This window comes from Oreochromis aureus, linkage group 19, assembly GCF_013358895.1.
Source record: "Oreochromis aureus strain Israel breed Guangdong linkage group 19, ZZ_aureus, whole genome shotgun sequence".
Classification (NCBI taxonomy): domain Eukaryota; kingdom Metazoa; phylum Chordata; class Actinopteri; order Cichliformes; family Cichlidae; genus Oreochromis; species Oreochromis aureus.
Window position 1 is genome coordinate 24,985,754 of NC_052960.1, and position 22,847 is coordinate 25,008,600.

At 40.7% G+C, this 22,847-nt stretch overlaps 1 protein-coding gene across 11 annotated transcripts in view; it reads left to right on the forward strand.

Annotated features, from left to right (window-relative positions):
* The window catches only part of mark3a (MAP/microtubule affinity-regulating kinase 3a), a 48,108-nt gene that overhangs the window by 18,315 nt on the left and 6,946 nt on the right, over nucleotides 1-22,847 (forward strand). For 7 of the 11 annotated variants that reach the window (XR_005609396.1, XM_039603339.1, XM_039603337.1 and 4 more), the window contains 12 exons: nucleotides 679-744; nucleotides 4,120-4,190; nucleotides 5,173-5,229; nucleotides 6,690-6,926; nucleotides 7,432-7,551; nucleotides 10,116-10,215; nucleotides 13,841-13,953; nucleotides 14,560-14,707; nucleotides 15,422-15,639; nucleotides 16,535-16,638; nucleotides 20,049-20,321; nucleotides 21,265-21,291. Coding sequence is in view for 10 of the 11 variants with exons in the window: in XM_039603339.1 (XP_039459273.1) it covers nucleotides 679-744; nucleotides 4,120-4,190; nucleotides 5,173-5,229; nucleotides 6,690-6,926; nucleotides 7,432-7,551; nucleotides 10,116-10,215; nucleotides 13,841-13,953; nucleotides 14,560-14,707; nucleotides 15,422-15,639; nucleotides 16,535-16,638; nucleotides 20,049-20,321; nucleotides 21,265-21,291 (1,534 nt within the window). In the remaining variant the exon portion in view is untranslated. The remainder of the gene's footprint in view (nucleotides 1-678; nucleotides 745-4,119; nucleotides 4,191-5,172; nucleotides 5,230-6,689; nucleotides 6,927-7,431; nucleotides 7,552-10,115; nucleotides 10,216-13,840; nucleotides 13,954-14,559; nucleotides 14,708-15,421; nucleotides 15,640-16,534; nucleotides 16,639-20,048; nucleotides 20,322-21,264; nucleotides 21,292-22,847) is intronic. The other 4 variants (XM_031753558.2, XM_031753559.2, XM_039603341.1 and 1 more) reach the window with 1 other exon arrangement.

A 22,847-nucleotide genomic window follows, 5' to 3' on the forward strand; every position in this document is an offset into this window, starting at 1 on the left:
CCCCTCAACTCTGGTAATGTTTCTAGGCATGAAAGTGGACTTGTATGTACTATGACCATATAAGTATATACTAGTAAAATTGACAAATGTATTTGTCATAAAACAGATTAGAGAAGTCTGTCACGGTGCATTTTGTTCTTAAAATGTGAATTTCCTGTTTGTTTGGTTTGTTTTGTTGTTGTTTTGTTTTGTTTGCCCCCAAATGTCCTCTCTGCTTGAGTTCCTCTACAAAAATATAATAGTAATTATCAGAGTGATAGTAAATGCTATCACCAGCCCATAAACTCTGTCTCCCCTCCCACATTCCCTTTGTTTTTCATCCTACCTTGTCTATATTTAGCAGTGCAGCTCTCAGCTGCTCATCACACAGTCCTTTATATCGGTGAGCTACTGCAGTAAAAGAAGGAGGGGAGGGAAAAAGAGGGGAAAAAAAAGAATTTGGACTGTACAGTAAATACCGAGTGCTGCTCAGCTCAACTATGATGTGCTTACATGGTCACGACACACACAGTTCCACGTGACTTCACTTTTTCTTCAACTCACTCGGGGTGTGTGTTTGGAAACAATTTTTCCGTGTTCATGAGCATGAATTCATTACTGCCTCTGTCTGGATCTCTCCCGTCTTTTGACATAATTGAATTTATAATTCCTCTCTCTCTTTTTCTCTCCCTCTTGCAGTCAAGCTTTTTGAAGTTATTGAGACCGAGAGGACGCTCTACCTGGTAATGGAGTACGCCAGTGGAGGTGAGACACAGATACAGTCGTTAGCAAAGTATCTCCAACATGTCAAACTTGTGAATTATAACCGTTAGGATTGTAACAGTAGCTGTAAGTGCAACATTTGCTTCAAGAGTTTGGCTGCAGAAGTTCTTTTATGTTGCCGTGCTCGAACTCCTGGATGATATTTGCCTGAAGTCGAGGTTCTGTCTTGACAGCTGGCAGATGCTGCGTGGTTTTTATTTTGCACGACACTTTAACTCACAACATGGTGAAATGGAAATACCAGAACTTGCAAGTTCTGTGCTCACACTCTACGGTCCACTGGTCGCCATGTGGTGCTCACACTGAACACAAGCAACAAGCCCCCACTCACTTTGTCCACCGGCAATTCCACTAAAGTTTCGCTGAGATAGAGGAGAAAGTGTGAGGCCCTGTGACTCTTTGCTGTGTTTAAGCTGACGTTGCAGTTCTGGTTTTAATGGATTCTTTCAAGTTGATTACAACAACCGTAACAAACTCTTAATTTCTTTTATACTTCGAACTGGTCAGATTTGAACAAATCTTCAAAATGGAAGTAAATATGAACCATGTACTATTACACCCCTAGGCAGCCATTTAGTAAATATAATTATATAATAAAGCTTGGTTTTAAACAAATTTTATGGTTTTATAATTTCCTAGACCCCCATGAAAATCAAAAACCCCCCAAAATAGTTAGAAAAACAACTCCACTAACAGCTGCTGCACTCAAGACCACATATAGTCGGTAGAAATCTGCTCTCTGTGCTGCTCCCAAGAATAATTTATTAACGCCAAATGTGATAAATGTGCATGTTAATAATTAATATATCTTTGGAGCAGCATATCATCTGCAAACTGCACTTGTACCTGAAAGGGAAAAAAGGAACAAGATTACTTGTACAAAGAGCTCAACAACAGTTTTATACCATAGCCTGAGCTTTAACCTGCCTTCTGCAAGTATACTGTACTGTGCGAAAGTCTTGAACCCTCAGTCTTGAACCACCTTTTGTAATTTGTTTTAAAGGTGGTCTTGAGGAATAGTTCTGTAAGTTCTATAGGTTCTAGTTCTAGTTCTCTAAGCTTTCTATAGGTCTTGTATTTTTAGCCTCTTTGTCACTAGCAGCCTGTCACCAAAACACTCTTTTGCTGAATCTATGACAAATGACAATCATAACACAGTTGGATCAGAATAAAATAGAGCTATCAGACAAATCTGGCATATCTCGGCATGGTGTGCATTGTGCCTTTTTTGTCATGAAAATGTATATAAAACACGGCGGAGGCTGTGTGATGATTTAGGGCTGCATTTCAGCCAGTGGTGTTAAAGATCTTGTAATTCTGAATTCAGAAGAATACTGTCAGATTTTAATCCACCACATAGTGCCGTCCGGAAAGCATCTGATTGGCAACGGCCTCGTTTTTTTTTTTTTTAGGATGACAGTGATCATAAACACTGCCAGTGGAGTAAAAGCACATCTGGATATAAAAACACACAGTGGGACACGATCAGTCATGGATTGGCCTCCCCAGAGCCAGAAAAGCAACATTATTGAAGAAGTGTGGCATGTTTCAGAGTTTAACATTTTGTCTTCTACTGAAGTAAACATTAGTTTGTCTGGTTTCAGTTGTTCACTTGATAAATGACTTTGTTGGAAAAGCATTCTTTAAAAGCCAAGACTAACTTCCTCTTACATCAGCTTCAGCTAAGACAACAGAAAAACAAGATCTATCAAGAAGAAAGGAGATTAAAATGTTTCTGTAGGTGAATTCGGGATTATAGTCTTGTTCACACGGGCAGCTGCCACAGTTCCTCTTGCCTTACTTTATCAAAGTCTCAGTCATACTACCTTTTAGGGCATGCAAACTGTCACTCAGAGCCTTGAAACAATCCTTCAATACATACTGTTGCGAACACTGATAACACCCAAATACATTTTCTGTGGGTGCCTTTGTCACAGGACAGCTGAGGGTTTCGCTCCCAGTCTCCTTGAAGCAGCTTGTGAAAGAGGTGTCAGTTGGTTGTCGGGTTTTGTGCTGCAGTAAATGAAGAGGAGTAAAGGGGAGCACGCAACAGCTACAATAAATTATGCCTACCCTCCAACTTGAGCTATATGTAGCTGTAAGACCCCCAGCTTATTTCCACCAAAGGGTTTTCTCTTGGAAGTCTTCAGCTGGGGAAAATTTTCTTTTTCTGAATTCTCATTTCATGTCATGTCATGCCACATCTTTCCATCGATTGCTTGAGCTGTTCATTATTGGACTGCTGAGCTGAGCAGAGACGACAAATTGTGAAGACATGCTTGTTGGGGACCAAATCACATTATCACTGAGATGGGAACTCTGATCACTGGCCAATTGCATTAGCTCTTAATGACGTAAATCTAATACTTGTTTCAGTTCGTCATTGATTTTTCTCAGAAGTCAAGCAGGATCTTAAGGTGACCCTGTCAGGTTGCTTGAAGTGCAGCTTAACTAATGTTATCATGATAGAATACCTGCTTAGTGTCAGAATATTAGTGTTACCATTGGCAGTATGTTGGTGTGTGATGTTTTGATGTTTTAAGAGCAGAAAATTCAGTGCAAAGAAAAGTGATGGCAGAATTTAAGAAGCCTTACAGTCTTGTGCCTCAAATTCGTTTAAGACAACAAAATTATAATTTTGTTCTCCATGCAGTTTTTATTAATGCGAACATTCATGTCTTTTGTGAATTTTCATGGTACTTTCCAATTTTGTTTCCGGAGCTCATCTTTATGTACAACATACGACATGCCATTTACCTCTGACATACAGAGTTTCAGCACGCTCATTCTGTCTTTAGCGGTTGAGTCAGAGAGCACTGACGAATTGATGCTTATAAGTACAGAATCGCACACTCTGGCCGCCTCTGCAGGTCAGCGCCGGGAGAGCGGAAGGGTTTTGAGGATTCAAGAGAAGTGGGGGAGGCTTTTTTTTTTTTTTTTTTTTCTTCTTCTTCTTTCTCTTTCTCTTTTTCCTATCACCCGAGTATTTGCGTGCACATGCACACACCAGCAACTCGAGTTCAATTAACACACGAGGGAGTGTAGTCACGTTTTGGTTGTGCGTGTGGGCCGAGGGAAGGGTCTGCTGCTGTGGAGCTCAGCTCGGCGGCAGCTTTGTGCCTCCAGGAGAGGCTCAGTGTGGAGGAAGCTTTGCCGAGCTCAACTCAATATGGTCAAGAAACGCCCTCGAACCATGCACATGGGCGATGGCGCAGGCCAGCTGCGTACAAGTTATTTTTATCTGCAGATTTTTAGAAGCTGCAATTCACTTTATATTTCTCTACCTTCTTCGTATCTGTTTTCCTCACTGCTTATTCTCTACTTTTAGTGTTTTCCTCAATTTCTTCTCTTTTGCAGGAGAGGTGTTTGACTACCTGGTTGCACACGGAAGAATGAAGGAAAAAGAGGCCAGAGCTAAATTTAGACAGGTACCCAGCTTTCTCCCCCTGCAGTGTTCTGGTTTCACACCTCTGCTCCTGGCTGTGCTTCAGACAGGACGCTGTCCTCGGAGGACAGAAGCGTCTCTGTTGTGTTGAGACTGATGAGATGTCTAAACCGACTTCCTTCCCCATCACTTACCTCTTCATGACTGTCACAAACAAGCCATCGACTGTAGTGTGTAGTGCTAGGAAGCTGGTCCAAAACACCTGGCTGTTATGTATTCATGGTTAACACTCAGACTCTCTCTGTCTTTGCCCGTGTTGGTATTGGTTTAATTAGTTGTGAACGACAGTTATCTGGCATCATAAATGAAACAGCCTCTGGTGTCATCAGATTTTAGATTAAAACAATCTTAAATTGTGTAATGAGAAACAGTCCCTCGATAATCAGATCTAGCTGCAATTTCAGTTGAAGAAGTTTATGTAACCCCCAGCCTGTTACCATTCTACTTTATGAACTGTTTGATAATGCTCATAAAAGTGACACAACCTTGATGCAATTTGAAAACATGCAAAAAAAAACTGAGTTTGGTCTTTTTTGCCAGTGTTTAAGTTGTAAGCTCTGTGCATCTGAGTTGGTGGATATATTTAACATTTTGCATTTTGTAGTGTTGGTTTCTCTAAAATTCTGTGCAAATCTAAAAGCCTTAAAAATGAAGGAAACTTAAGATTCAAAAATTATAATTTTAAAAACTCCAGTAAGCTCTAAAATGTGTCACTCAAAGGAACTCCTTGTGCCCTGATACTAGTAATATTCGTACGTGCCTTACGAGTCAGACCAATGTACGACAGAGCTACTGCACAAACCTGTTTTCTCACCGCTCTGGTGTCGTCAGCCCCACCTTAGCTGAGTTGTATCTTTCCTGTTAGTTTCAACCACATCTCCTCCTACACCACATCCTTTATCACAGTCTGAGAACACAACACCAGACATTTAACTAAAGCTGTACTTGTGTTTCTCTCGGCACAGATTGTATCAGCGGTGCAGTACTGCCACCAGAAGCACATTGTTCACAGAGACCTGAAGGTGAGTGGGTAAAAAATGCAAACGCAGCAAAAAAAAAAAAAAAGATCGAACTTGAATTTTGAGTATTTATCCAAAAGCCTTTATAGGTCACACTGTGGTGTGCATCATGCATCATTCACTTGAAAGTCATTAATTCAGATTAAAAGGGATAACTGTTATTAGTTTTTGTATCCAGCTGGCATTTGTATTGTATGTATTTCTACTTCAACTTGAAGTATTTGAGAAACTTGATCCCCATCTGAACTCCTCTTTCTGTCCTCAGAATCTTCACATTTAAGAAGCTGATATAATGTACATATTATATTAGGGTCAGATTTTAAAGAGTTTGCTGTTCATCATAAATTAAAGGTCACAACAGCACATGTTTTATGATTACCATCTTAACTCCCATGTTCCCAACACACACACAGCTAGTGAGGCTCATTTTTTCCCTTTTCCGACAGTGTCCTTGGCCACTATGGCCACCATGAAGCAAATCTTTGCACCATAGAGGTGGGAGGAGTGTTAAAAAAAAAGAAAAAGTAGGTGGCCCTATAAATTGTCTACATGTTCTCCCGCCTCTTCTGTTTCACAGCCGTGATGCTCTCCATTTTAGTTCTCCAACTATAAATATTGATGCCTCTGTATTTTTATCTCGGCATCAGTGGGAGTCGCTAAGAGAAGAGAGGCCCATGTATCTGCTCTGCCAGCAGCTGCACATCCAAAGTGTTTCCTCTGCAAAGCTTCATCAATGATCAATGAGTAGGGAGATGACAGAGCAGCACAGAGCAGTCTGCTCAGCGCGCATCCAAATGTCACACTCGATGTAGAAGAGGTATACAAGCGACATTTTAACCAAACACTGTCCCTCAGGCTTGTAGGCCATTTTGTGCCTCTGAGGAATTCTGGGCTTTTCGTGGCTTCAGCAGCAACACCTGCTGAGATTTTGACGGTCAGACATGTTGTGATGAGTGCTGTTTGCATGCAGCTGAAAGCCTCTCACGATGTCAGTTCAGTGTTTCAGCTGGAAGGATGAGTCCTCTGTGTACTCATCTCAGCTTTCTAATTAGTCTTTCGCCTACAGCTACATGTCAGCAAAGAGCAGATGGCTGGGTTGAAATCTTCATTCATTCACAAAGGAGACATTATGTGTTTTTAAAGTCTTATAATCCTGGATTTTTGGACTAATAAATAAATAGATTTTGATTTTTGGCACTTTTCTTGACACTTTATGGACAAAATCATTAATCAAGCAATGGCAGAAAAAGTGCTTGCCATGTTTGGCTTTGTCTGAAAAATAATCATTAAACAAGTCTATCAATAATATCATCAAAAACAAATTTCATGCTGCTGAATGACAGCAATACAGAAGAAATAATTATTTAAACATTTTGGCCTTCATGTGGCTGCCTCTCCAACACTGATGACCACTGTGAATGGGCTCAGCAGATTGCCTAAGTTACTGGTGTGTCTGTTCAAAGGCTGAGAACCTGCTCCTCGACGCAGACATGAATATCAAGATTGCAGATTTCGGCTTCAGCAACGAGTTCACTCTGGGCAACAAGCTGGATACGTTTTGCGGCTCTCCGCCGTACGCAGCACCAGAGCTTTTCCAGGGAAAGAAGTACGACGGGCCAGAGGTGGACGTTTGGAGTCTGGGGGTGATACTGTACACGCTGGTCAGCGGCTCGCTGCCCTTTGACGGACAGAATCTTAAGGTAGCGTGTGGATGACATGATGCTGCAGCTTCTTTCTCATAGCAGAAAGAGAGAGATGATGCTCTTTCTCCATATTTTCTATAAATAAAAAGTGACTACCTTAATATATTGGATCCTAGGTTACACAATACAAGATGTTTTTACATTTAGCAATCCTCTCAATTAGAGCAACTGAGAAAGCGATAATAAAAATAATCATAGTTTTCATTTAAATGCATTCAGTACTTTTCAAAAATTAGGAAATTTGGACAACACCAAAATCAAAAAGCTGCCCTTTCTTATTAACACAGTAATGGTCAGATTATATATAACTGTAGGTACTGGCTAGTGTTACATGTACCATGGGTTTTTATGGTGCATATGGTGCAAATCCTATGGAAGCAGTGTCCAGGTTCTCTTAAATGATTAAAGTAAAGCTTATGCACGATGTTACAGTCTACAACCCAGTGCCTACATTTCTTCTAGCAATGATCTGAGATCAGTCCGTTCATCCTTCTCTCTGCAGGAGCTGCGGGAGCGTGTGCTCAGAGGGAAGTACCGCATCCCTTTCTACATGTCCACAGACTGCGAGAACCTCCTCAAACGCTTCCTGGTGCTCAACCCGGCCAAGCGGGGTACTCTCGAGGTGAGGGTGGACGCAGAAAATGTAAATATACCTCTTAGTTCTTAACGCACTCCCAGAGCACGTCTGCACCATTGGAGAATGCCATCCATCCTCAACCCCTCCTCTCAGTCCCTGCATCTCCCCACTGCATCATCTCCTCTGACGCCGACGGCGTCCTGTTTTGTGCGTGTGCCCGGCCCACACTCTACTCCTCCTCTTATGATGTTGTAACCATGAATAATGCATCGACGTTTTTGTGTTTGTGCCAAAATTGTCTTCTGTGATCACTTCTCTGCCTTCATTTGTGCCTCGAGTATACATCAGTTTTCAAGAGGGTGCATATAACCTACTTATTTGAGTCTGCGTCATTATGAGCAGAAAGTACAGCTGCGTTTTTAGTGTATTTTATGCATCTCCCGGTTTAAGTAAGATCAAAACCTGCAGTGGTTGCATTTACAGATATTAAGGCGCTTACATCAGCTATTACAAATGTTTGTGCCACGAGGTGAAAAAACTTCATTTCGCTTTGAGTAGAAACAGCACACAGTCCTTACGAGTACATTTCATTTTGCTTTAAATTAACAGGAACTTTACTGATAACAGATGGATTGTTTTCAGCAAATCTGGTGTCCAGAAATGTGCTCACACCTAAAATCCATCGAGCATCATGGGTGTGAGGATTAGCTGGTTAATAGATGACAGTATGTGAGATATCTTTGGCTTTTAATCAGCACATTATTCTTAAGTGAACATAATTAAGTTAGTTCAAAACTCTGCTGTTAGCAAAATATAGTATGAAATTGCCCTTTTGACTGTAAATGAGTTTTATTACATTGTTTTTGTAATTGTGCATTGCCCTGTGAGCAGCATATAATGTTGTTTGGTCAAATATTTGGATCCAAGAAATCCTCCAGTTATTGTTAAGGAAACATTTGTGCTTTTTGTCACAGTATTAAATAATAGATGATCAGCAAAAATCAACAAAACTGTAAATGCAAACATGTTAAAAAAAACATTCATGTATAAGTAGAAATGTGTCCGTAGCACATTTCAAAGTTCCAGCAGAAGTAGGAGGACAACGAAACGCTGTATTGTACGATCATACTTCAGCATGTTCTCTGATAAGCCAAATGAAATTTTGACCTCTTAACCAAAACTATTAAAGGTCATTATGTGTCCTCAGAGTCCACATACTAAGTTAAATATTACTGGACAAAAATAAATCAGTTTTCAAAGTTTATTGACAGAAAATGGCGGAAATACCGGGACTTTGTATTTCCGTCGGAACATCTGCGGTGGTTGGAATAATCCAAGTGTTAAATGCAAGAGGAAGAGAGGACGGAGAGAATTGTTCCACAGATCAATGTGTGAATGTGTGAATGATCATCTTTTAGCTGTTCACACTCTGCAGTAAATCATTCACACAAAGAAAAATCGTTCTTTTCACAATTATTTTTGGCACGTAAGCTCTGAACTTGCTATTTAATCTCAGAGCTGATTTTCGCCTTTCATTTCAAGGAAATGGCTTTATTGCGTTTTGCTGAATTCTTTAGAGCAGACAGTACATGAATTAAAATAAATAGTGCTGGCTCGAATGTCGGGGTCACATCTGTTGGCGTTTGATGCCACACGATTGACCTGGATTATGGCAGCCACAGCAGAGCGTGATAATTAGTTTGGCTCTGTCCTCATTAAAACCCCAGGGAGCAATTGATCAGCTGACGATTGATTAGCGAAATAAAATAAAGGTGCAAACAAATGTGATGGAGCACAGTTCAATGTGTAGTGTTTCTGGGAAAGGACTGAATTGTAATTAAACCTGAGTGGACTGCCTCATGCACTCTACTTACTGTTTGATCTGTTATTACAGTGGATGTTAAATGCATTGTTAGAAATATAAATCCATCAAGTTCAGACTTGAACTAAAATTTCATTTGAATATTGTTAAACTGTAATATCTGTCCACACCAGTTATGTTGGACTAATCCTTTTCTGATAACACCAGAGAATATTTGAAGATGCACCTTAAGAGCTACTGAAGGTGTAACCTCATGAGCTGTGGTGCCCCCTCACTATGTTGATTTGCTTCATTATTTTTTTTTTTTTTTTTTTTTTTTCCTAAAGCTGAGAGAGAGGTTATCATAGAACTACGTAGCAATTTCAGTGGGAGTGACTTCCTCAGTCTCAGCTGACTGCAGGTTTCTACAACCTTATAAACAGTACATTTGCATAATGACTGAAACTAGCACCACTGACTAACAATGGACTGTGGCCTCACAGCCCATTGTTCGCCAGTTTCTCCCATTGCAAACCCTATGTCCAGATGAATAGATCACCTTTTTTGGGATTTCCTTACCTGGAGGATTGAGCTACTCTCAGAAGTTTCAAACTGTTAGTTTCTCACAGTTTATTCAGGTTTGCTGTTTTGCCTACAAAACCCTGTAAATTTCTGTGCTGGGAAAAAAGAAAATGCCACTTTTCGTTCGGTGGTATGCATGTGTGCCGTCGGCGTTTGTTTTTTTGTTTTGTTTCTCTTACATATGTGTAGCCACATCTGTTCTAATTGTCTGTCTTTATTTTTACAGCAAATTATGAAGGATCGATGGATCAATGCAGGATTTGATGATGACGAGCTCAAACCTTACACTGAACCAGAGCTGGACATCACAGATCAGAAGAGAATAGGTAAGGCTGATGTTACTATTAATATCGTAACTGTTTTTTTGGTTGGTTGATTTTTTTCCCTTTTGAAGGATAGATTGCTTCATGATTGAAGTTCTTTTTAAGTCAGTTTTCTGACTTTCAGCCCTGTCACATACACTGTTCTATAATCAAAAGAAAAAGTACACACCCCCCCCTTCTCCATTATTACTGTAAAAGCTCAGTCGGTAATTTTTGTCAGTAGTGAGAAGACGTGAGATGTCGAACGTTAGTGGGGTTACGGCTCCACAGTGCAGAGGCAGTCTCATTATTTCAGTGCTGAAGAGCTTGAAAAGGAAAAAAGATGAAACGTGACGATGAATAAATAAATTCGAGCAGCGCTGCTGCATGCAGAGAAGAAAACTAGAGAAGCCTCCCCATCATGCCCTGGATGAAAGCTTACATAACTGCAGCTGGGGTCGGCCGTTGGTGCACATGTGTCAGTGCGAACTCCCAATCACCCAGGAAAACGGGGGGGAAAAAAAGATGGAGGAGGGGAGAGAATGAGGTCTTGAAGTTGCTGACTAATCTCTGGATTCTAAACAATGCCTGCAAAAGTTTACCTTAAATTATTACTGAAGGAAAACAATGCATTGTGGAGCAGATGCTGTCTTACACAGGAAGAGACTTTGAATTTTCAGTGTGGATGACATCTAATTTATCTAAAGGCTTCAGCAGCACAAGGGCCAGTAGAGAGAGAATTTATTTTCTTAACACCAGGAAACACTGTGAACAGGCTAGTTTAAAGGTGAAACTATTCGCTGATCAACTTAAAGGAAATCCTCAACCTTGAAGGCCAAAATCTTCTGTTATATCAATTACGAATTCAATAATTTATTTATTTATTTATTGGGGTAAGGGATGGGTGCACTATTGGGATAAACATTTTTCACCATTTAGTTTTTAATTGTCTGATTTTATGTGATGCGTGTAAGGAAATGGTAGGCCTGGAGGACGTTCTCCTACATTCTTCCACAGTAACATGAGTCTTGATATTTTTAGTTTTGATTCATGCCAGCTGCATAGATGAACGAATGCATATGTGGCTTTAAACCTGATCACATAAGAATTACATGCCTCTCTAGATTTTTTTTCTGTGCTTGTAGTACACTGTGTTGATTAACTGTGAAAAGCAATGAGCTCACAGTGGGAATTATTTAGGGGAGAAAAGGAAAAACAAAATCTATCACTGACATCGTGATCAGCTCATAGCTAAATATCAGGAGGCAACCAAGGCTGTCTTATTCCTTTAAAGGTCCTGGTGTATCTGAATATAGCCACACAGAACTTTTACATAACTGACCTAACCTGTGTAGCCTATGTCAGAATGACTAAAAAAAAGGTAACGTTAACAGATGAATAAAGCCAGTAATGTTACATAATTCAAGCCGAGAAAGTAATCCTTTTTTTTTTTTTTCTTAGGTAGGGTGTTACCAGATAAGTGTTAAAATGTCCTTTCCTCTTTCAGCTATGAGCATTTTGTCAAAGATTGCAGCCATAAACCATCTAATGAGCTGAGAATCAGAGAGGGAAACACAAGTGTTGGGACGCAGGAGTGTGAAACTGAGAAAGATGAGCTAGATCCAACGAAGGACGGGAAAAGATGGCAGATCAGTGGTTCTGCCTGGTTACAGAGGCGCAGCTCGTTTTTTGCTCGCTTTCTCTCTTCCCACACATGAAACCTGGTGTTAGAAGTGTTTGTGTACAGGTGAAGTAGAAACTTAGCTATTAACAAAGGAATGAAGATATTTTAAAATTATTGTCGTGAGCTTTTTGTTTCAAAAACTAAAATCATTAAAGCACAAAGAAACCCTCGAGTGGTGCTGAAAATTATGATTAATTTAAATTTTAAGCCTTTAGAAGTGTAGTAGAAAGAGCAGCCATGAAAAGATTTGGTAGTAATGGGTAACATTTTAAAATCAATTCATAAACCCCTGAGGATGCCGTGTAAAGAGTCTGAAATGATGATGATGATGCGGTCACACCTCTGTATTGTTGTCAAGTCTGGCAGCTGAGTTTGTGGTTGAGAAATACATTTTTGGCTACGGCAGCACATCATCTGCACTAAAAAGAGTGTGATTTAAAAAAACGATCTCCTGTCGGACACAAACAGCCTGCACTGACAGAACGGTTACTGGCAGGAAGTCAGAGCCCATCACAGGTCACTGCGAAGCCGGTGACTCATTTCTACACCTTTCCTTGGAGACCAGCCGCTCCATCTCTGAAGATGTAATCCGCATAAAAAAGCTCTCCAACATGTCTCGGATAGAAGAGCGTTTTCAAAAATTTATAGGCTGCACAGCGTGTAGATGAGTGTAAAAAGCCTTCATCTGATGCATGGTGGGGTAACAAAGTCATATTTCCATTATTTCAAAAGGTATTGCTGCATTTTTTCTTTTCTTTACAAATGAGAGCTACAATGAAAAACCAAGTGTTCCTACTAAAATTTAATGAATTACGTTGCAGGTATTTGCTTTTTACTCCTTACACAGTGTAAGTGTGCAGAGATTCATGTACCTTTTTAAAATGACCGAAACATGCATGTGGACACACAAAGTACAAATATATTTATAAATCATGTTGGATCTGTAGTGAGAAAGATGACCCAGCTTTACCTGGCATGCTTCCACACGTGACCTGGACAATGAGGAAGCTTAACGTCAAAGCTGTTCGTGTAAATCTGTCTCCTGAGGACAAATTTGAGTTTCATACATTGCGAGTGGAGACAGTTCTCTTGTGTCTTCGCTGCGTGACCAACATTCAAAGGGTAGCTAAGGGTTAGAAAGAGATTTAAGTTTGGCTTAAGATGAGATCAAACTATAACCACAAATCACAGAGATGGACAATGATCTCTCCTGTGTTGGGACTCTTGGGTATGTTTTCCCACCAAATGCCAGTATTTGTTTTTCACGCAGCTTTGATATGTGGACATTCATTAAAAACTTGTTAGGTGTCTATTTGTTCAGATGAAACACAGATTGTTTCATCTGATTACATACCCAACTGCTCTGAACCCAACTAGAGCTGTGATTTGGAATTTAAAAGTAGTCTGAGTTTAACTTTGGGATTAGACTTTCAGAAAAAAGTGGTGTCCTCACATTCCAAACCCTTTCCAGTCAGCATTGCTTTGCTTCAAAGGTGAACCAGAAAGGCAGGAAGTCGATTAGCTGAACTTCACTGCCTGAAGCTTCTGACATTGTAATGTAGTCAAGCTAGACACACAAACTCCTAGCTGTGTAGTGCCACCGCATATCATGGGATCATAAACCTGCACGACTCAGTCACCAGAATACACACACACACAATTCTTGAATACAAAATCACATTGAGAAGTCAGTTAGTTTAATAACATAGATTTGACATAAAGTTGATAACCACATAACTTTAAAACAATTTTATAAAAGAAATAGTCATGTTTTGGTTTTGTGCTGTAATCGCCAGCAATCACTGTGAAAGGGTCTAAAAGTAAGCACTCACTCACACACTTTGTGGTGTGAGGACCGCAATGAACTGTCACTGATCGCAGTAATCTACAGTGTCCCTTTTAGTTTCAGTGGTGTCGTGAAAGGTGGTTATTAAATTGAGCCTTTGATCATTTTTGTTTGTGCAGATGTGATGGTTGGGATGGGCTACAACTTGGAGGAAATCCAGGACTCTCTGGCCAAGATGAAGTATGACGAGATCACAGCCACCTACCTGCTCCTGGGCAGGAAGGCCTCTGAGGTACAAACATAACAAACGTCTTAGTTCTTCAGTCGTTCAGCTATCAGTGGTTTGTAAACCAGTGTATGACTGCCGAATCTAACAGGAGCTATTTATAGAATTCTACCTTGTTTGGCCGTAGACTCTCGCCACATATCAAAGTGCATTAAAATAATTGATTTGAAGCATTTGGGGGCTTTTCCATGTCTTAAGCCTAATGGTTTTAAATTTGATCATGTGAAATAGTTCGTTGTCAAAGATTTGGCATTTGGAGAATTTTTTTCAGACAGCCATTTAAGCAGTCATGTAAGTCCTCTTCAAGCTTATAGCTGTTCATGAGAGCTTGGTTCTGATATAAATAAAGGTGCAGGAATTGAAACAAAGTGGGTCTGAAGTCGCTATCTGAAGCTCTTAGCTCCCAAATGACCGCTTTCCCACTCATAAGAAATAATAGTTTTAAAAGGATCCTTTGTACACAGAAATTCTTTTGATCGCATATCATGTGTCCTAGATTTTTAGTCTGTCTTGATTCATAAATCACATTCACTAATATTGGCAGTCTGTAATTGAAAAACTGTAGAAACTGAAGGGTTTTTGTATGTTTTGTATGTGTCCTTTGTCTCTCAGCTGGAGCCCGGCGACTCGGCCTCCAGCAGCAACTTGTCTCTGGCCAAACCGAGGCCAAGCAGTGAGCTCAACGGCCAGTCGCCCTCCCACCTCAAAGTCCAGAGGAGCGTCTCCTCCAACCACAAACAGAGACGTTACAGCGAGCAAGGTGAGCAGTCCACACTGTTGTTTTCTTCATTGAGTGAAACACAGTGTCACGGTCCTAGCTTTCCTTTTCCATGTCACGTGAAAAAGAACAGACTTGAAACTCTGCTGTACTTCACCTCTAATAATAAAAGTAGTTTTCTGCCAGTTGCTTGTTTTCAGCTGATAAAAGAAGCCGAATCGAACCTGTCACATGGTAGAGGCACTTTAGCCTTTCCTTTGTTTGCACAGCTCCGTGTTGTCCACTGATATAATGCTTTGTCAGTAACCTCAGTTTGCAGTGCTTCCTGTCTGTGAGATCTGCAGCTTAAATGGCAACACTGAGAACCTTTTTACACTCCAGCATAAAACCACCAATTCAAACATTGTTAACTGTGTTTTCAAAAACTACTGTGGCATTTTCAGCCTAGCGTTTCTGATATTTTGGGAATTTAAGAAGACTACCTTATTCATTTAGTAAATGATGAAACCTGATTCAAGGCCACCATGGATTAAAATAAAAACAAACATTAATATGATGATTATATTGTAAATTGTAACTATAATTATGTTAATTATGTTTGACTGAGTCTGGGTCATATTTCTTCTTTTTTTTTTTTTTTCAAAATGTAGGTTAGATAAAACTCCTTTAACAATTGTATTTGCTGACTGAGGTAGACGGTATTCTTGAGAGATCCTGCACACATTACTCTGATTATTATACTTTGTCTTTCTGTAGTTGGTCAGAACCTCCCTCCAGGGATGGCTCATCCAAAGAGGAGTCAGACAACTACTGCGGAGAACAGCGTGAAAGAGGAAGGTGGAGTCCAGCTCCGTAAACCGAGCATCCCAGGAACCCGCGGGGCACCACCCTCCAGCCCTCTGATGGGCAACGCCAACAACCCCAACAAGGCTGACATCCCTGACCGCAGGAAAGGAGCCACCACCGCCCCGAGCGTGAGTGTTTCAGCAGTTGGCTTAAAAGTTCAATTAATTATCCGCTCTGTTTTTGTATGAAAGTTTTGGGGGGGGGTTTAAGCTAAATGAGAGTGTTTAGTTACAGTGGCTGTCATGGTTACTTTAAAGGAAATTCCACCAATTTTACACATCAGTGTGTATTTCCTGGCATTGGGGAAATCCACTGCATTTAAGGGAAAATAATGGTATAAAGACTTTATTGTGTTCGGATGCATCTGTGAGAAAATGATGCATAAATGGGTAAAGCTTCCTCTCACAGGTGACATCACATGTGATCCCTCCTTGTAAGGAAAAAAAACAAAACATCAAAGAAGTGAGCAATCGACTCCTGAGCTCTGGTTTTGTGTGTCGATGTAGTTGTCCAGATTTACACAACGAACAATGCCAGAGTATTGTTTAACAGTGTGATTCAGTCTCATGGTCTGGAGATTAGGAAATGTTTTTAAGCTGCACTCTATCACTTTAAAGCCACCAAACCATGACGTGGCAGTCTCTGTATGAGTCACTTCAGATTGTCCAATAAAATATGGCTGCCCTTTTTCCTTTAGTGGATTAATCCACCTGTCCACATCGACCACAATAAGCCTCTGTGGCGATACAAAATGTGACAGACAAGTACTACTTCTAATCGAGTAATGGAAATGTTTTAGAGATCAAAGACACGAGGGGCTTATCAGTACATTACAAAGCAAACAAGTTTTACTTCTAAAGTCTGCCGCATTGTTTCCAATTTTTAACAAAACTCACTCGATTTTGGTGAGATTGGCAGCATGATAGTAAGTACACTGTGCTTTAATTGCTGTAACACATGTTTCTTTGAGCCTTTCATTAAAAAAAGGTCTTCCATTGAAGGAACACATTTGTCTGTTTGCAGAATAACACTGCGTCTGCGGGTATGACCAGGAGGAACACGTATGTCTGCAGTGACAGAAACAACACAGACCGCCTCTCCGTCATTCCTAACGGGAAAGAGAACAGGTGAGAGGAGGATGATTGTAAAGCTTAATCAGTACAGGGAGCAGAATTTGAGTTTTCCCACTTATCAGTAAACAGTAGTTAGTGAGATCATTTTTGTGGGTCCTGAAGTCTGTATGTAGTTCTGTAGATTTAGATAAATACTGTTTTAGAGACTCTTCTACTCAACTTGTGTGAAAATATATATTTGTATGGTATTTCAAACTCACACTGGTTGAAGTTATTTAAACCCCAAATCTGTCCTTTTTCTTGTTAATAGAGGAGAAAAAAAAGGACCTAAACGGGATCCCTAGAAAAGATTTCCTTTGTCTCAGTCCCTGATTTTTCTACTCCTTTCTTTCTGTTTACTTTCCCCTTTTCTCATCAACTTATCTTCCATTTCTGCCTGTGTGTTTGTGATTCGGGGTCGGGGTGGGGTTTTTGTTTTGTTTTTTCCCCCCCGTTACGGCATGACCAGCATGACTGAGATGGCTTGTGCCACTAGCCCCCCGTCTGCCTTTGCAGCCGCTGCATTCGGTGCCTCGTCCAGTTCGGTGCGGCTGAGGTATCAAACTGTCGGCCCTTTGTACGCTTGCCAGGCAGGCTGGGCCACGCTGCCCCACTCCTACTACGCTCTGGACTACTGCTCGCCCAAGTAAGACGACAGGGTCTCCAAACCCCCCTGTCTGTCTCCTCTCATGTCTCAGCCCCTGTTTGGCCCCTTGCTAACCCACACATCCAGCCAGCTTCACACTCTATAACCCTACAACTAAACCATGGACGCCATTTCCTGCAACGAACAGTAAGCAAAGTGGTTTTTGGTGCCAGAGTCTGAAATGTATGCTCATCAGCAGAAGCAGGTAAATGTCAGTAAAATGAATTGCTGTAATGACTGGTATAACTCAATAAAATATGTCCTCATTTTTATTGTTACTCTACCCAAGTCTAGCCGGTCTAATGCACTGAATTGTGATCAGAATGAAGACCTTTTTAGATATAAACACGAGCCTTAGTGCTACTGTTTGGTTTACCTGATGTTTGGTAACATTGCTGAGGTGGTGATAGGAAGAAGTATTTGTATACTCGGATCTCCAAAACACCTTAGTACGTATTATCTGTATTCCAGTGTTACTGAATCGGTAGAATCATTAGTTTTCCACAACATAAACAGATTTGAAAATGAGGCTTAGACAAGGTGCTTGTAGTCAATCTGAAATGTAACTGCACTCTATTAGAAGTCAGACATATAGACTAGGACTATATGACTAGACTATAGACTATAGCCACTTTCTTTTTCAGGGGGTGGTTAAATAAAGACATTTATTTCAGATCTAATTTCCACAAAACTGTCCAAAATCCAGATGATAAATGAAGCAGGGAGACCTAGGAGGTGAAGTCTTGAACACTGTCAGTTAGGCAGGTGAATTTTCTGAGTGTTGATTTCAGACGCTGATCAAAGCAGAGGTGGGGAGAAGTGGAGAAAAATATGCATCTACACACTGAAATCGAGCGATAGGTTAAACTCAGTGTGTGATACTATTTTTCCATGTTTCCATCATCCCTCTGCCAGCCATAAACCAGAGGACCGCTTGCCCCCCCCCCCCCCCCCTTGCGACATTGCAGTAACGCACTCACACAGCTCTGCTCCTGATCTCTCCTCCATCCTCTGCTGTGAACTTTGACCCCTAATTTTCTCTGTCTGGGCCCCACACCTGTCGGTCTCCGAAATGATGGAAAAGCCCCCACTGCTCACGGCTCCCCTGCTGTCCCAGCTTCCTCAGACCCTCGTCTGTTTCTGTTTAGACTCTTAAGTGATCAGGCTCACAACTCACTGTTTCATTGTACATATCAACAGCTTGACATCTGGGGTGTGAAATTAACAGCTCATTACTGGTGAATTTTGGTTCCAGCTGCTTTATGTTTCCTGTTCTAAAATTGCTCCGAATTTATTGAAATAAATCCCACACACTAGCCTTAAATATTATCATAAAGATGTTTTGGTCATGTGACCTCACTTATACTATTTTCCTTGCCCTGCTGCCATTTTAATAGGTTAACCTAATTTTGTTTCTGCTCCCAGAAAGTCCCTACTCTTCAGTTTGGTCTCAAACAATGTAATGATCTTATAAAGATTTCTCCTTTTAGTTTTCTGCTTTGAAGAATCTTCAAATGACTCACAGACACATGAGGACAGAAGTCCTTGTGGCTCATTAGCTTCTGAAAGCGTTTAATCCAAAGGGAGGCACTAAAACTGGGTTCTTAGACCAGATCTGTGCTGGAGCTCAGTTTGCACAAAATACTTGCACATCTGTGGGTATGAAATGCACAAAATTAATCTTGCAGCTGTATTTGTTTACTGATAATCTCTCCATCATAAATCTGCCTCTTGTTGGTACTACCAGACACTTCATTATGGATTCACTTTAAATAAACACTTATGCTCTAATCAAGGGGTCTCAAACATAAGGCCCGGGGCTAGAAATGGCCCAGCAAAGATGCCAATCTGGCCCACTGGTGGTCTTTGGTAAATGTGAAGGAGGACATACATTTTAGACTTTTAACTGTATTTTCATAACTTTCACAGCTTGTCTTACTGATAAAGACCTCCCACAACCATCCATAATACACCAAAGTAATAGATAATCAAAGATTTCTTTCATTAAATAGAGCAACATTTCTTTATCCCTTAGTAAAACTGAGATGTGCTGTTGAAATTGCACTTCTTCTTGAGATACCTCAGAGATTAAATGTGCACTTCTTTAGACTGACAGAAAGGGGAGTTTCATTGGTCCGCCCCACTTAAGATCAAAGTGGACTGTATGTGTCCCCCAAGGTAACAGAAGTTTGACATCTCTGTTCTAATCTATTAGTTATGGCTACAAGTGCTCAGCAGTTTATAGGGAATGATGATCTTACTCTGCGCTACATGCAGCTTCTGCTTGTGGTTGGTCAGCTGTGTGAGGCCAGTGGTCACAAGACTAAAACATTAGCTGTAATTTAAAAAAAAATGTATTGCAGATTAGTTATTCACAAACTGGCTGTTGCGTCTAAATCCACCAGCTGATGCGCAGCTTTGTTCCGTTCTGATTTTAATTTCCTACCCTGCTGATGTCTAACCTGCAGTATTCATGTATTTGAAACCCATGGCAGTTTTAGAAGTCCATGTAGAATAACCAGACCACACATTTTAGGAATACAGAGGCACGTGCAGTAACTCTGCACAAACATTTTTCCATTGCAGAAGTGTACTCGAGTATGTTGCACAGTCACAGCTTCTGCGACTGTGTATAATCTGGCTCCATCACACTCTACCTGCACAAATGAGTGGAAGAGAGTGGAAATGTTCAGTGTGTTGAAGTACACGTCTGCTCTGGAAAAACAGAGTGTAAAACCTGCTTTAATTGTAACTTCTCTCCCCCCTCCGTCCACTTCAGCAACGTTGCCGTGTCTCCCGGCAGTCAGAGGAACCCGGTGGCGTCCACCCACAGCGTCGCCAACGCCACTACGCCCGACCGTCTCCGCTTCCCCCGAGGCACGGCCAGCCGCAGCACTTTCCACGGCGGCCAGCTGAGAGACCGCCGCACGGCCACGTACAACGGCCCACCGGCCTCCCCTACTCTCTCCCACGATGCCACGCCTCTGTCTCAGACCCGGAGCCGTGGAACCAGCAACCTTTTCTCCAAACTCACCTCTAAACTCACCCGCAGGTAGGCGAGGAAATGCGTCGCGGCACATTTTGTAGCGAAGCGTGACGGGTTGATGTTTAGCGCTTTCTGTTCAGTCAGTTAAAAGGTTTAATTTGTTCTGAAGCAATAATTTTTTAACTGTTTAAAAACGTTAAAGCTTGAATAGAGAGAGGAAAGACTCCAGCTCAGCTCTGCTCTGTGCCGTTTAATCTACTGTGACTCTGTTCAAATTTGAAACCAATCAGCACAGTGCCATGTAGAATTAAGATAAATAATTACATGCTGGAGGAACACTTCACTGTCCTATACAATGTGATTTATGCTCAAGTCTACATTTGTTGTCTGTCGCTGCCTGGTTGCTGCCAGAAAACCTACAAACATCGTAAAGAAACTGTAATTGGATATTCAAACATTTTATTCAGACATTAAACACAGCAAAAGATCTTGGGTTGTAATGTTTTTATACAGTAATCATTTCCTGCACTACACGTGCTTTAGCACTGTATGTCTGCTGTATACTGTATGTGTTACTATCGTACTTGTAGTTTTTGTTTTTATTGGACTATATCAAAGTGAAAGCATACATTTTGAATCGAGGTTAGTCTTGTATAGCTTTTCTTTGAGTTAAAAAACAAACTATAACTTGCATTTTCAGGCCTCCTTAAAAGCTCGACATCAGATTCTTGTGCACTTCTTACTGTGGTTAATATTGTCACAGTGAGAGTCTCGATTTCAGGCACTGAGAGCAGCAGCCAGGCCAGTGACATCCCACCTGCAATGACTGACCTAAAATGAGGAATTGAAATCATTTAATCCTGAATTAAAAAATTACAAATGAATCTTTATCTTTCACTGTTAATGATTCCAATCACCGCATTTTTGTTCACTCATTCGATCTCCCCCTCCCCTTTCCTTCACTTCTCTTTCACCATTTTCACTGTTTCTTTGTCTGATTCTGTTGTAGAAACATGTCATTCAGGTTTACCAAAAGGTAGGACTCTTGTACTGCCTTTCACTCTGTACCAAAACAATGACAACAATCTCACAGAACAACTTCCTCTGAAACTCTTTAGACGTGTGGGGCTGCTGGCACTGAACTAACACATCGCTTAGCAGAACAGTAACGCTCTCTGGGTGCATTTACACACACTGCTTACAATCAGATTAACGTGACAGATTTCTGTTCTCACATATTAGGCCTACTGACATGACTCTAAGTAACCTACGGTAACATAATTTAATGTCTAGGGAAGATTGTTCTTAAAGGAATAGTTTGGTTTTATGTGTTATGTATTAGAGCACTTGTGCATGCAGTCCTCCCTTCGTGAAGGTTATACTTTTAGGTGGTGCAGATGGAGGATGATCTCATAGGTTAGTGATCGTGGTGATATTTCACTTCCTGATTACTAGATTCATTTTAAATGTAACCAGCCTCACTATTGTCTCATTATGTTTCACTATTGTAAATAACACTTAGGACACAGGCGTGTTTTGTCATTTGTGTGCATGAACAGGAGTTCCTGTTCAGATTAAGAGGGTTTCTGTCTCTCGTTTGACTCGTCTTGTTTTTTTTTCTATCTTTTTAATTTGAGTTTAAGATAAGTGTGCATATGTGGAGACAACCAAACTCATTTTACACACATACAAACAGCTTAAATGAGTTAGCAGAACTGTTGGCTTAAAGCAGGGGAAGCAAAAAAGACCTGGGCAGACATTAGGTCTCAGTACTGTTTTAGCTGTTCAGCTGATATCTGCCCATTTATGGTCATTAAGTGCAGTCAGATGATTAGACTAAATCTGTCACCTTTTGTATGTGAAGAAGGCTGTGATGCAGGTGTAGCCTACTTTCCACTTGAAACATTGAGAGAAAGAAATTAAACTCCCTGTCCTGCCCTGGATACTGGATCGCCCAACACTATCTGTGCTGTTTTGTGTATAAACAGTTTTATGGAGGTGTTTGTTCTGGAGGAGGTATGTTGTGGACCTTTCTAAGCTGTGTCAACATCCTGCAAAACGATTATACAGAAGAATCAGAAGCTCTTAATTTTAAACGTTCACGAGGACAGGACGATTTACTGTGGCAAACTATTCCTTTAAGATGGATCCATTGCAATTTTTAAAAAAAAAATCAGACTTCCTTTTGCTTTAATTGGGTTTTACCTGGTCTCTGTGTGTAAATGTGCTCGGAGTGGCCAAGGTTGGTCTGGGTGGATAAAGGCTGATTGGGAAAGCAGTCCGGACTCCTTGAACAATCAGTCAATTAACCAACAGCAACAGCAAAGCAGCTTGCCACTAATCAATCGTCATTGCATGCATGAGGTTGCTTCTTACAGCTGCCATTGATTCTGGTTTGATTTCTCACCACAGTGGTTGATTTTAATGACTGAACTCATCTTAGATTATTCTGCTGCTGCATTATTCACCAAAATATATATTTTCTTACTTTCTTTGGCCCAGATATGTCAGAAAGAAACCACCAAGGATTATATTTTTATCTGTTTCTAAGCCGTTAAGTACATTTATAAATGCAACTTTGTATACACTGTT